Genomic DNA, 14,931 nt, shown 5'->3' with positions numbered 1-14,931 from the left:
GTATACACACATTTGCATTTGACAAGATGCCTTATGAAAAAATGTTTGTAGCAAATAGCTTCATGTCTATTACCTGACTTCATTTAAAGTCAAGTTTCTCTCATTTGCTCTGGATCTGGCTAAAATTAATGCACAGACCTAAGACAGACAGGCTACACACACACACACACACACACACACACACACACACACACACACACACACACACACACACACACACACACACACACACACACACACACACACTGACCAGAACCTAAATTAACTGTAATGATGTAATGTAATGATGGTTTGCAATCAAATTAAGAAGAGTCAGGCCAAATCAATACAAGTAAATGTTAATGAAATTCAAGGAAAATGATTCATGACCATCTTTGTTTAATAAAGTTCCAGAATCATCGTTATCACCATTGTTGAGAGGACAAACTGTGTGATATCCTGAAATTCTCCCACAGTCTTTTGAAATGTATCATACACCTCACATGCTATCAGGAGCTGTAATCTGACTAGAGTTTGTCCAGAGGAGTTCAGTCACACACCCTGGATCAGACTTCTCACTAAATCCCACAGTCTTTAAATCTGTTTCTTTTATCAGGGGGAACTAAATCTGCTTATCTGACACTTCTCCAGTATGCTAACACTATTTATGAGCATTGCATTCTGCATATGAAGTCTCTCCTTCAGGAGCTGAGAAACCGAGAGAAACTCTGCAAACAAACCACCATCAGCATTTCTTAAAACAACAACAACAACAACAACAACAAAAAAACAGAACTCTGCTTCAGAGATAATCAACTTATTCCCTATACATTTAAATCGTATCAACCATGTGGTGCCGCTGTATCAGCAGGGCAGCTGTACAAAGTACAGCTATGAAAGTTTAATAGGAAATGAATAGGAAAGTTTAATCAGCAAATGAACAGTTTAAGGATAAGGATACCTAATGAGAAAACTACAAATACACTTAAACTCGTTTTTCAAATCGATTTGATCAGCAGAACTGCTAAGACTCTACAAGACTCTTTTCTGTTCTGGCACCAAGGTGGTGGAATGAACTTCCTCTAGGTGTCCGGACAGCTGAGTCACTGGCTATTTTCAAATGACAGTTGAAGACCTAATTATACAGTAAACACTTCAACAAGCACTTCTTTCCCTATTTTTTAATTGAAAAAAAAAAAAAAACTGAAACATTTTCATTGTAACTTTAAACATTTGAACTTTGATTTAAACTCATGGTATCTTAAGTATGCAACCTAGTGAGCCAGCATTAATGTATCCAATGAGAGAGACTTAAGCACTTCTGTACGTCGCTCTGGATAAGGGCGTCTGCCAAATGCAGTAAATGTAAATGTAAATGATAATGGCGAAATCATTCAGCCATTAAGTACTTTACTGTTCCGATTTGCAACTGGAGTGTTTTAAATACAACAAACAGCACAACCTTGTGAGATTAATAATGTGAGATGTGAGACCTCAGTGTGTTTGCTGAATAGAGCTGTAACAAACTGCAGTACTACAATCCTGAGTGTTTCTCTTTACTACAGTTTAAGTAAAGAAAAAACATCTCTAAAGTGAACGTTCATGCTGTCAATCCCATTTTCATGATACTCTAACAATTTCTGGCCATCGCAAAAAAAAGTGCTACTTGACCACTGAAAGAACAATATTGACAATGAGTGCAAAAGAATGACAATACTGAAAGAAAATAAATTGTTTTTGATAATAATCCTGTCAGCATGTTTAAATACAAAAGGAAATATGATAATCTGGAAACAAGGGTTTGTAAGCCCTCTGTATTTTGCCATTCAGTAATGTTTTATTTACTGATTTATGGACAGTGTGCTTTTGTACACTAATCATTCTGTAGTACTGGTTTGGCTGTGGACAGTTTTCTTGGCCGCAGCTTCAGCTGCCCTCCTCAGGGGAAATGCTCACATGTCACCTGATACTCGTGACTCAGAGGAAACTCACATGCACCCAATGGCTTGTTTTACACTCGAGTTGGTTATACGGCAACAACGCTGCACAAACATGTCACTTGTCACAGGATTTTGTCTCTCTGCTCAACAGTCTGGCCAGAAATGGTGGAACGTTATTAACTTCTACCTGCGTTTTGTTTCTTTCGCTGAAGGAAACAGGACAATTGCTTCCAGCTATTGAGGAAACAGTAAGAATGAGTATGCAGTGAAGAAACTGGATTATAACAGTCTCAGAGGAAGTCACACACCCTGGACCTCAGGAACACCCTGAATGCTTCTAGATATTGAGGTCAATCTCAATTGAGTTAAACAACATCCCACTTCAGCAGTCTGTCTCCACTGAATTGCATTATTTTATACATTCAGAGCAGATACAAGGAATAAAAATACACAAAGCATAGAATATCTGTCATTTATCACTGATACAGTTTGACTAAAACCATATTAACACATTGGGTTTAGTAATAAGCATGTATGCCTTGCAACTCCTGTGTATGTTCAATAATTTTCCTCTGGGTTTTCTGGTTTCATCCAACAGTCCAAAAAACATGTGTTGTAGGCTGCTTGCATCTATAAATTGTTCATTTTTTGTAAACAGGTGTATGCGTGTGCCTTTGCAGTGATGGGTTAGTTTCAGGGTGTCCCCTTGCCTTGTGACCCAAGTCCCCTGGGATATGACCTTTTCCTTTACTTTACTCAAATTCTTGTTTTTAGATAGTCTTCAGAACCTCACAGGCGTAATTTACACTCAATCTTCTCATCTACTGTGGCATGGTTGTGCAGCAGACAGCTTTGCCAGCTCCAGGGTCCCTGATTTGATCCTGATCCTGGGTTTGGGCTCACAGTTAATATGTTTCCTCTGATTTCCTCACAACTACCAAAAAAAAAAAAAGAAGTCACTGAATTGTCTGTGTGCACAGTACTCTGTGATGAACCGGTGTTCCCAGTATAGGCTCTGGATCCACCCTGAACAATATAAAATGCTTACTAAAAGTGAGTGTGAGAGCTTTATCTCAGATTGCTTTGATCTTTGCCTAGTTTTAGTTTGAATTAATTTCCTCTTGCAGATGTTTTTTTCCTTATTTCAGCTTTTTTTTTACAAACCACCCCAACAATTTCATTCATTTTGTGTTTTACACTATTACACCATATGTCAATAGCATCGCTATCTTTTTGCTGAATAAATACAAATATTATGCATTTTTTTTGTTTTGTTGATTAGCAACACAAGTAGCTTATAGATAGATAGATAGATAGATAGATAGATAGATAGATAGATAGATAGATAGATAGATAGATATGGGGTAACATATATATAACTTAATTCAGAATATAAAGGTAACAGGGTGGCAGTGCCTATAGGGTAACATGCTAAACACTGCCACCCTGATAACTCCATATTCTTTCTGCCCCCACTCTAGTTACACTTCTCTGGCTCTTATGGTGTTTTATGAGTCAGAACAAGTCGTGCTATTCTCGGTTCATTTATTTTAGAAAGTTTATCTCCATATGAAAACCAGCCAACTCTTAGTTCGTGTTAACAGGCTGTGTTTCCCTCTCGGTGTTTCTGCGCCCACCCACTCTTCTGTGTGTGTGTGTGTGTGTGTGTGTGTGTGTGTGTGTGTGTGTGTGTGTGTGTGTGTGTGTGTGTCCCGTTTAGCCTGCCTACTCTCTCTAGCTGCTCCAGCCACTACATGGGGAAGGACAGGCAGCCCAGACGCGGCATTGCCGAATAGTCCACAAGCCAAGAGGGAAATATTCGCTGTATAATAAATCACCGCGCCGTTGAACGCACTCACGATTTTTCTGAAGCACATATTAGCTAAGAAACTGGTCAGGAATGGCTTCGTCTCCGTGTGACGGTGGTGGCAACTTTGATTGCGGACTCGAAATAAAAACTCGGTCGGTGGAGCAAACCCTCATCCCTCTGGTGTCTCAGGTGAGTTTTGTGTCCGAGCTCCTGGTTCCTGAGACTAAAGTCAACACAAACCAGCAGAAGATACGGTGTGGTGTTACTTAGCTTGTGTTTATATAACGAAAGTTTACCTATTGGTCGCTTGTTCCAGATCGTGTTCGACTAAACAAAACAAAACAAAACACGAAGCTGCTTGTGGGAAAGTGCTATAATGTTGCGTTGTCGCTGTGGCAACTAAACCGCACCTCTGTGTTTACATGTAACCGGTTTATTGCCATATCATTGACCTCTCTATAGTTCGGTTCAATACTTGCTCCTTGTATTGAACTTCCATCGCTTACTGCAACTGGTTCACAGTCCTCCAGACAACTACAGGGTTTTCTCAACAGGACAAACTTTTTAAGGACGGAAATTTGTTTTGAAATAACATACAAAGTAGAGAAATTTTTAGAGTAAAGGTCCGGTTATATCAAATATCCTGTTTAAACGTGACTGGATTGCACCTGAAATCAAAACCGTTGTTTTCTCAGCTTTTTCCCTTCACCTATTATTAGAGTCATGGAGACCAATATGACGGTATATAAAATAATTTTGGAGGTATTCCTTTATTGTTGTGTATATCTCATGGCTTCCTGGCAAAATAGAGAAAACTCTCTATTTATACATTTCCAGCATTTGGCAGACACTCTTGTCCAGGGCAACTTACATTTTATCTCATCTCAGCAGTGGCAGCTTAGTGGACATGGGAATCGAACTCACAACCTTCTGATTGGTAGTCCAGCACCTTAAGCACTAGTCTACAACACCCCACATTTATAGAGTGAACATATTCCCCTTGGGTTGTGTATTGTACTTAGGGCTTGTTAGCAGTAGACAGGATTGACCTGTACATCTTCCTTCACAATATTTCCGACTATACCTTGGCTAAGGAAAAATGTTTGGTTGGAGTTTGTTGAAGACGAGTTTGTCCACATCCAGACCACATTCTGCTAGTTAATACAAAGAACAGCACATCAGCAACATTTTCAAGGACAGATGATGAAAATATAGAACCATTTTAATCTGCCAAATGCAGTCTGATTGGGATCGATGCAGCACATTTTTTTCTACTTGGATAATCCCAGGGACCATAATCACCTACACCTTTTGTCGAACAGTCCACATCAGACTAAGTAAAATTTTTGTTAATGGATGAAGAGCCACTTCATACCCCTATGCGAGTCCAATATCTTCGAAGGTGTATTCTAATGTATTGTGATGGTTTCCTCCTCAAAATTTTTTTTTTTATTTGGTCATGTGCAGAGATTTTACTGAAGTGAGGTCAGATTTATTATCTTATTATTACATTGTATTTTGCTATATTTTCACCTGTTTCCTGCCATGAAAATAATCATGTTACATAGGCATAAATCCGTTTCTTATTTATTTTATGTAATTGTGCACATGGGCTCCTTTGTGGTTTGCTAAAACTGCTAAAACTTTCTTGCATTAACTTTGAAATGATGATCTACTCCTTATTTTCTACAAATGCCAAAGTGCACACTAAGTGTAAGGTACATCATTTGGACACTAACCTACTTCTGTGCCTTGTGGGCTTTCATAAGTGCACTGGATGCCCTGCATTACATTTTCACACGAGACTACAAAACAGCATAACTCCCAAAATAGCATGCTACATAGTAGATAGTGTGGTTTCAACAGGACTTGCAGCTTAGCCATTGAGTTCCTTGCCCATGTGACTCTGTAAAGGTCATTAGCATTAATGGGGTGCGTGATGGGGCTAAATGGGCAGTGATAGGAGGCTTGCCAATCGTCCATTCACTTATCACAAGAAAGGAGGAACCCTTTCAGTAATTCAGACCCTTGTGTGGAGCCCAGACAATAAAAGTTTGCCTGATCAGAACCCTCCCCCTTTCCAGGGATTTTGGTCTGTTCCTTGGAACTCATTTCAAATGTATGTGTGTGGAGCTAAAATGAGAGGCTCCTAAAAAATCAGTAACTGCCTGCTTACTATCATGATAAATCCTACTGAATGAAAAGGAATGGATAATGCATTGTTATTGTAGCCATCTCTTTTAGGTCATGTTACATGAGTTCTCCAAACTGCTAGATCACCCGCAATAAACACAAGCCGAGACAAACTGCAATAGCTGCTTATTCAGGAAGCTTCTGGTTAAAGCTCTCTCTGTGCTTAATTGTAAATATACTGTACAGCTTGTGGTTGAAGGTTTGTAGTCAAAACAGTTGTTTCTCTTCTTGTAATTTAAGTTTTCTTCATTCAGCCGTTTCTTTTTAGTAGCTTTGTATAACGAATACATAGCAGCAGTAGGGATTTGATCTCAGGCAACGAGTAAACAATGTGTGTAAATACAGTACAAGAGCGAGTGTCACGGTTCAGCACAGATGCTGTGATTCTGTCTGAGTGTGTGAGGGAGGCGCACTGATAAGCCAAGGAGGAAATGAAGTGAGGTGTGAGTGTGCGTGTGTTTGCGTGCTCATTTGGAAGGATGTGCTGTTTGGACTCATCTTTTTCCCCTCTGTTATCAGCCTCATTCCCGCGGCTGTGTAATAATCGTGCCTTTAGAAGCAGAGACCACACGTTTGACCACATTCGCTTTCCTGCTTCATCATCAAATCTGTGCTAGATCGTTGCCAGTGCCCATTTTCATTGCCTAAAAGTTGGATCTGTAATTAAATCAGGAAGCATTTTATAATATTTGATGTTTTCATTTACTTTAATAAAGGTTGTGGTTTCTCTGGTGCCCCAGATTTTTTAATCAGATTTGAAAATAAATAAATAAATAAAAATAGTATCCAAGCAAGCAGAACAAGGGGTCCCTACTTTCCTTGTCAGTCAGTGCTCTTTCACTGCCTCCCCTACAGCCTCAAACTTTACACTAATTAAATAACTTTTCCATTGTACAGTGCAGCATAGGTCACTGACCAATGTGAACCCCACAATGTAGAATCCTATTAAAGATTTTTTGAGTCAGAAGAGAAAAGTGGAGGATAAACCAGGTGCTCAGGACAAGATGCTTACATGTCTGGACTGTTCATGTTTCATGTATTTTTAAAAAGAATGTGTTTCACAAAAGAAAAATACACCTTCATGGTAGAACTAGAGTGCAAGTTCCTCCTTGTGAATCCTGCCGGTATTAATCAGCTTACATGGCTAACATACACTCTATTCCAAATCAGGAGCTTGCAGGTATGTACAAAAAGCTTAATAAAGTTTTGTCTAATACATACAAAAATAAAGATGCTATCCATACTCAAATAGTAGTTCACATGAAATGAAGAGAAAACAACACCGCTCATTTCCAGCAACAGTTTTCTTCCACAAACCCATGTGCTAGCTTATGCATTTTCAGACATTTAAAGCATAACGTCTGTGTCTTATGGACATAAATAATGCTCTTACAGAATGATAGGCTAGTCATCTTGTTATCACATGATGTCGGCTAGATCTCTTTTTAGTCCAGCCAATTAGGGTTGGTGGCCAAAATTTGGTGGGCAGCACATTCCTGCTTTCACGTGCCTGGTGGGCTAGTTAATGAATTTCTGATTTGGCTGCCCATCAGAGAAGCTGTACCACCCAAATATTAAACAGGATGTCTGTGTGACTGATCAGTCAATGGTCTGCACCATTTTTAGCTCCACCCATATGTCCTGTAAGAAGGTGACTAATTTCAGCCTGGCTTTTATGGCACAACTCGCTTGGTGGTGGAAATTGTGTCGGTGTGGAGTATTGCAGGCAATTTGCTGAACCATCTGTGGGAAAAATGCTATAACATGAATCACATGCTCTAGCTGAGCTGATGGTTTTTGGGGTTTATGTGGATGTTTTTTTTTTTCACACAAAAACTGCACTTTGGGTTACTGAAAATATTTGGAAACAATATCTTTCTTTTTTCTTTCTTGGACTTGGATTAACAAACATAGCTGCTGAGCAGGATGTTTCTCTGTGGTCTGTACTTTCTTATTTGATTAAATTTTGCCGTGTTTAATTGTTCTGCTGCTGTAGCTCTCCATCTGAACAAACCACACTGCAAGCATAGCATTTGGAAAAGACCCGGGTAAACACTTTTGTGATTAAGCTTGTGTTTAAGCAGTAGTTCCACTTCATTGTTCATTCCATGAATCCTCGTGCTTGTCATTTCTCATTGTAGGCCATGTTCATGTGCTTTCCACACTGCAGCATCCCCTACAGGATACACATGCTCTTAATGTTATTCTTAAGACTTAATAGTCCATGAGTTTTCGTAAAGCATGTGTGTGGACAGGGATGTTTTTGAAAACACGATTGAAAATGACATTTTTAGAAATAACTGTATACACGTGAACGAGACCTGAAGGACAGAATTTTGGGTTTCAAAAACAGCTAATTTCATCTCCCAGAATCACTCGACTCTAGCTTTAAATAGCTTTTATAGCACTCTTACAGCTGCTACATAGTTGTTCCAGATACACAATTCACAGTTGGTTCAGTCTACATTAGGAACAGAAGATTTGTTTTGTGATTTGTTTCATGTCATTCACTCTTTTTTAGAAAGAGTGTATTGCATTTTGTGGTCTTTCCTCCATATATAAAAGTTTAGCCAGCTGTGCCGGTGTTGCAGCATCTCCAGGACAGGACTTATGAAGGTTGTGCTGAGGCTTTGATCTGATCAGCCCAATTTTGAAATCCAGCAAAGAGAAAGGCTCATTATTACATATTTGTGCTGGCTCCGTCTTTTGTTTCTGCCAAGCCGAGCACTTTTTCCCCTCCCCAAAAAAGATTTACAGCTATAATTGGGCCGAGAGTTCTTTTTTCTTTCTCGCGTTATGTGGAGCCTTCATGCTTTTGTGGATTCTGTTGCTCTCGCACTTCCGTAAATGAAGCCGTTATTAGGTTGTGAAAGTGTGGGAGTTGCACGTATGCAGTTAAGCTCGCAATCTGAAAAATGCAAAGTCTCAGTTACACAGTAAAGATCTTTTCATAAAGTAGCTTATACTAAACTACTTCTGATGCCCTACCGTGCGATCTTGGCAGGGAGGCATGTTTGATATTTCTGTGAAATACAGAATCTAAGATTTCTTTAATGCTGAGGTAATTACAGGTTGTAGGAAAGCCAGCAGGACAGAGCAGTGAAGTATCTGCAGAAAGGATAAACAGCATGCGATTGCACTGAAAATAAATAAATAAACTATGCTCTGCGTGGAAACCCCAAAGGATTACAAGGCTAAGTACCTTCCGGTGTTAGAACAACACTGGTGTTATGTATGGTGTGTAGAAGTTTTGGGTGCGAGCTTTGAGTGCGCTTTTCTCATCTTCATTGTATTTACTCACCCAGCAAAGGCAAAGCCAGAGATCATAAAATCTAAAGCCAACTACAGCCCATCCATCTAAGTAATGGATTTCAAACTGTGCTTAACCCCGGGTTCACGTCATTCTAAACCCTGCTTTCAACCTTGAGTAGAGAAACAGTTCACACTTTTATACATGTTCATTCCCGGGGTGATGAAACCATGCTCTTAAGGACATTGGTAGTAGTTAAGAAGCAGGATTACTGATCAGAAGCTTGTTAGATCAAATCCCACGGCCACGAAACTGCTACTGTTGGGGCCCTTTAGCAAGTTCCTTAGCTCTTAGCCTCAGATGTTTAATAGAGATAAAAGTCGTTCTGCATTAGAGCGTCTGCCAGATGTCGTAATGGAAATGGAAGCAGGGTCAGTACGGCTTTTGCTGCGTTAACTCTTCACCGCATTACCATATTTGTACACTGTGAAACGACCTGGTGTTAACAGACACACACAGTCTGAAATTGGACAAAGCCTGCCTCATGTCACATGAAACCCAAGACATAGCAACAATTAACAAAAACTGCTAGGTAGCATCAGGCGGCAACACAGCGAACATCAAGAAAGTCACCCTTAGTGAGAGGGAAAATGTGACACCTCATAATAACCAGAGGTTTGAACTCATTGAATAACTACATCAGAACATGCACTGCAGCCAGGAGTAAAGCTCTGTATGTGTGAATGTTCATTTTAAGGACGGCAGATCTCACAAACACCGTATTATGTAGTACAAGTATGGGATGTATATATAGTATATAGTATGTGCATGTGTTTTACATTCGACACATCTCTGAATCCCACAGAGCAGTGTGGTAGCCGCTTTTGTTGAAGCAGTCAATTTGTGTTCTGGCCAAAGGATGACTACATCTTTTCTTTTCAGCAGCTGTCAAAAGAGCAGTTACATTGTCCCTATAAAAGGCAATATGGATTTGTTGGCTATTCTTCTTTGACAGAATCTATCTTTAATACATGGTAGTTTCTGGAATGGTGTATCTGCACAATGCGCTAACTGTTGGCTTGAAAAAAAGGCTACACATGTTGAAAAAATTATTCAGGAGAACTGTTTTATTTTTCAGCTGCACAGCCACGACAAGAGTAAGATTGTAAGAAAGGATCCCATGAATGCATGGTGTCAGTTCTAGAGGATTTTCTAAGCAACATGAATCCAGGCCTTCAGGCCATGACTTTCCTGTTCAGGTCTCGGATTCAGAAGTATCAAGCGTTCGGTCTGTTTCTCTGACATCATTTGTCATGTTGGAGCTCTAGGCTGTATTTTTGTTGCAATCTGTCAACAGGAAGGATGCTAGCTTAATCAGAGCTGTAGTATGATGGGGGGTGTGTGTGTGTGTGTGTGTGTGTCAGTCGCCCAGTGCACAAGAATGTTCAACAACCAGAAAAAACCTGACGTTGGTGAAACAGAACATTTCATTTGGTTTGTAGCTTTACTTCGAACCTTTAAACTATACGTTTAACCTATAAACTTGATTATTTTTTATCATTCTTTATTTATATATTTCTGTGAAGCTGTGTTGTAGCAATGTCCATTTTTAAGAGCACTCTTTTTGTCAAGAGTACAAACATGATGTTCTCTATATGAGTACAATGAACATAGTCATCATTTCCTTTAGTTTCTATTAACACACTTGGCTAGATCATTAGCTGTCCATACGGAATGATTTTATATTACTTTAGCTACTGTTTTAGCATTATTACTTATTTTTCTGGACACCCAAGACAAGAGACAGGGCAGCACTTTGAAAGTCTAGCTAATGAATTCATGATTTGTTCACCTGTGATGATGACCATGTCCTTCTGGGTCTCCCTAGGAAATATCAGGATCCCACTGAGCTGGTCTTTTGTATGCCAGCTCATGGCTGATTATGATCTTGGGCCTCCATGATAAATACTGTGGGACAATAAAGTTTTCTGAGAGCAAAAGTTTTCTGCACTCACTATGCCCCTAGTTTTTTTTTTTTTCTTCATTCTTCTTCGCCACCTTTTTAACTCTCTGACATTTCAACTTTCATCACTGTTTACATTGCATTTGTTAGCAAGACAGGAAAATAAAGAGTTCCCTTTTCCCCCCCTCCCAGAATAGACAGGCATCCGGACTATTCGTTTGTATCATTCTACAGTGTGCACTGGCACAGAGACAGTGCCTGGCTGCAGTCGCTGGGCTTGTGGAATGTGAGGTTTGTGACGAATACCCCACTTACCTTACTAGTAATTACAAAGGCCTCATTATTCTCCTACCAAGGAGGCAAATAGAAATATACAACAGCTGATGCATGTCCTCGATACACACCACGGTACATAAACCTCTGGGTTTGGGTTCAGTTTAATCTCTTTAATTTAACTTTATCTAGTAAATAATAAAACAATCTGTCTGATGTAAGTTTCTTTCCTTATACAAGTGTATCTTTTTTGAGAAAATAGACTTTCTAATTCATTATCGGAAATAAAAGTGCTATTTCCAGCAAAGTCCTAATCAGCCAGTTATCTATATACCTTAGGAAGTTCAGATTTATCAGCATTTTCTGCTGCAGTTCCAATGTTCCCAGAATTGGAACAAATTCACTCTTGGTTTTGATGATTCAAGGACAGAGTCTGCCAACATTTGGTTACTTAGTGACGGACACATTTATATCAGAGGAAACACGTTAATTTCATTTACATTTCTGCCATTTTCACACACGCCCTTATGCAGAGTGACTTACTTTTATCTCATTTAGACAACTGAGCAGTTGAGGGTTAAGGACCTTGCTCAGGGACAAGAAGTGGCAGTTCGGTGGTTGTGGGATTCGAAAGGTTGGAACTCACAACCTTCCGATCAGTAATCCAACATCTTAACCACTGAGATACCACTTCCCCACTTTTGTTTGACTGTATCTCTATTATAATCAGCTTAGTTCTACTTAACTTAGATGAATAACCCAAGATAAAGGGTTAAAACTATCCCTTTGACCTAAATATATATTTCTTGCCAAAAAACATACTTATTAAAATTTAATTTCATGTGTAGATTTTCTTTACATATGTGGATTTCCATATAGTTTTCCAGACATACGTTTTGTTGAAACACTAGATGTGCAGATGGCAGACCCGTGGTTTAGTCCAGCATGTAGTATTGGATATACTGCGAATAAAATGTATTAGAAATAATAATTCACCAAGAAGCCTGGTTGAAAAAGTAAGTTCAGATGGCAGACCTTGAATACACAGCTACAGCATATTTAATTGTTGAACCATGGTGAATTCGGTTATTGATCAGAAGGTCAGGGGTCCAAGCCCCAGCACTGCCAAGCTGCCACCTCTGGGCCCCTGAGGAAGGCCCTTAATCCCTCTGCTCTAGTGGTGTGGTGTCATGGCTTATTCTTGCCTCCCATCAACTTTCAATTTTCTAGCAATCTGGCATACGTGAAGAAAGAATTTCACTTTGCTGTAATGTACATGTGACAAATGAAAGCTTCTTTTCTCTTCTCAAGTTACTTGAGTTCTGAATAAACTTTACTAATCCTACACATTCGCTATAATGGCTCGGAGCCTCAGGTTATACAGAAAAGTCTTTTCTGTAGACCGTCTATTTCCCCTCAGCACTTTAGTGTGGTATTTTCAAAAGAAAGTTAATCGAGTCTTTAAAGGACCCTTTAAATCATATTGTGGTTAAGATGATTTATCTTTTGGTAACTTTTGAAGTCCCACCATTGGACCATGCCCTCTAATTATGTCTTGTCATGGTGGTGCTGTCAGCTAGAAATTGTTCAGTGTTAAACAGATATTCATATTGTGCACAGAAGAGGAAGTAAACGGAATTACATTCGATCCACACATAAGAAAATGTCTCATATTTCAGTTTTTTTAGTTTTTCAGAATTTGTATTGTATTGAAAGTTGGAGTTTGTGTGCCACAGCAATAAAATTAGGAGGAACAGGTAAATTAAAAGCACGCTTCAGCATGACATTGAAGTTCCATTTGTTTTCTCTGTTTATCTCTTCATGCTTTCTACTTAACTCAGATCTAAAGAGCTGCCCCTTGAGGTAATTAGTTCCATCAGTCATGTCACACTTGGGCCGACGGGATTAGCCTCGTGCGTCGCTCTGCTGGCCGTATAAGCACGGATAATGCAAATTCTAAATAATGCTAACATTAGCCATGCACTCAGGAGCTTTGACTGCTAGGCTGTCGGCTTCCCCAATCCACCTCATGAATATTGATTACTGGCTCTCAGAGCAGGATCCACTTAGCTGCCAGGAGGCATTGGATGGGAATCTCTCATGCCTGACTGTCTCCATGCCAGTGTCTGGTGTTTTTTTTTTAATCTGTGTAGCAGTAACTGGCCTGACTGGAAGACATTCTGTCTGCTGTCATCTGTTTTTTAGAGACATACAGGTAGTGAAATTTAGTAGGACAGGACAGCAGGTTTTACAGTTTTAGTCCCTCTTGGACACAAGCTGCTGGCAGCTGGGGTTCATGCTGAAAGTGACAAAGAGCCATTTTTACCTCTACTATTGACTTGCAGAGATTATTCCATATTTACCATGATGAATTTAGCACTGAGCTTAATTGTTTATACTGAAATAGTGATGCACCAAAGACATTCACGTGGCCCAAAGCCACAAGTACTGATCCCGAGTCTCTGTGCCACCAGCCTGAGCCACAGCTCAGAGCTACAAGTCCTGGTTTGGTCTCGAGTCTCTGTGCCACCAGCCTGAGCCACAGCTCAGAGCTACAAGTCCTGGTTTGGTCTCGAGTCTCTGTGCCACCAGCCTGAGCCACAGCTCAGAGCTACAAGTCCTGGTTTGGTCTCGAGTCTCTGTGCCACCAGCCTGAGCCACAGCTCAGAGCTACAAGTCCTGGTTTGGTCTCGAGTCTCTGTGCCACCAGCCTGAGCCACAGCTCAGAGCTACAAGTCCTGGTTTGGTCTCAAGTCTGTGCCACCAGCCTGAGCCACAGCTCAGAGCTACAAGTCCTGGTTTGGTCTCGAGTCTCTGTGCCACCAGCCTGAGCCACAGCTCAGAGCTACAAGTCCTGGTTTGGTCTTGAGTCTCTGTGCCACCAGCCTGAGCCATGGCCCAGAGCCACAAGTCTGGGTCCAGTCTCAGGTTTCTGTGCTACGTGTCTGAGTCACGGCACAGAGCCGCGAATCTTGAGTTGAGGCAGGACACAGACTCGCGTCAAGCAATTTGAGATTTGAGTTTGAGTCGAGGCCGAGCTATCGAAGCTGTAAGATCATGGTGACTCAATTGTTTAGCCATGAAATTCAATTAAAATTCAAATCCTTAAAGAATTGCACTGCAAATGAGTAAAACCCTGCCATATAATTCAGAGGGAATACACTGCATGCACTCTGTTTAGAGTACAACATTTATAATGTTTAATATCAGATACTTTATTATCTCATTTACACTGAGATTTAATAGCCAACTGATCTCAACAGTTAATATAAACAGTTCAATGTATTACCATGTTGTGTGTGTGTGTGTTGGTTTCGTGTATTCCTGTGTACAGATCATGGTGTGGTCACATTCCTGGGTGAGGATCATGTTCTTCACTGGACCAGGGGATGTCTTCACTAAAAGTAGAAATGATCAGGGTCACAGGTTAACCCTTAAGGGCTAAGACCTGGATGCCGTCTCCATTTCACTGTAGCGTGTGACTTATTGCCCACAGGCTTCTAAGCACTGTAAATGCGCTCTG

General features: G+C 40.2%; 1 protein-coding gene and 1 long non-coding RNA gene across 4 annotated transcripts in view; one reads left to right on the top strand and one right to left on the bottom strand.

Moving 5' to 3' along the window:
- Nucleotides 1–1,794: 1,794 nt before the first annotated feature.
- On the bottom strand, nucleotides 1,795–3,786 carry LOC125140148. Its single transcript, XR_007139392.1, has 2 exons — nucleotides 3,649–3,786; nucleotides 1,795–2,853 (listed from the first exon to the last, which is right to left on the bottom strand). It is a non-coding gene; the product is annotated as an uncharacterized LOC125140148 (long non-coding RNA).
- The window catches only part of ctnnal1 (catenin (cadherin-associated protein), alpha-like 1), a 53,876-nt gene continuing 42,729 nt past the window's right edge, over nucleotides 3,785–14,931 (top strand). For all 3 annotated transcript variants that reach the window (XM_027175617.2, XM_047807960.1, XM_047807962.1), the window contains exon 1: nucleotides 3,785–3,918. In XM_027175617.2, the coding sequence (XP_027031418.1) occupies nucleotides 3,820–3,918 (99 nt within the window). In that variant the 5' untranslated portion in view covers nucleotides 3,785–3,819. The remainder of the gene's footprint in view (nucleotides 3,919–14,931) is intronic.

Source organism: Tachysurus fulvidraco, chromosome 24 (assembly GCF_022655615.1).
Source record: "Tachysurus fulvidraco isolate hzauxx_2018 chromosome 24, HZAU_PFXX_2.0, whole genome shotgun sequence".
Lineage (NCBI taxonomy): Eukaryota > Metazoa > Chordata > Actinopteri > Siluriformes > Bagridae > Tachysurus > Tachysurus fulvidraco.
The sequence above is the reverse complement of the archived record's forward strand: the minus strand, read 5'-3'. Positions and strand labels throughout refer to the sequence as shown.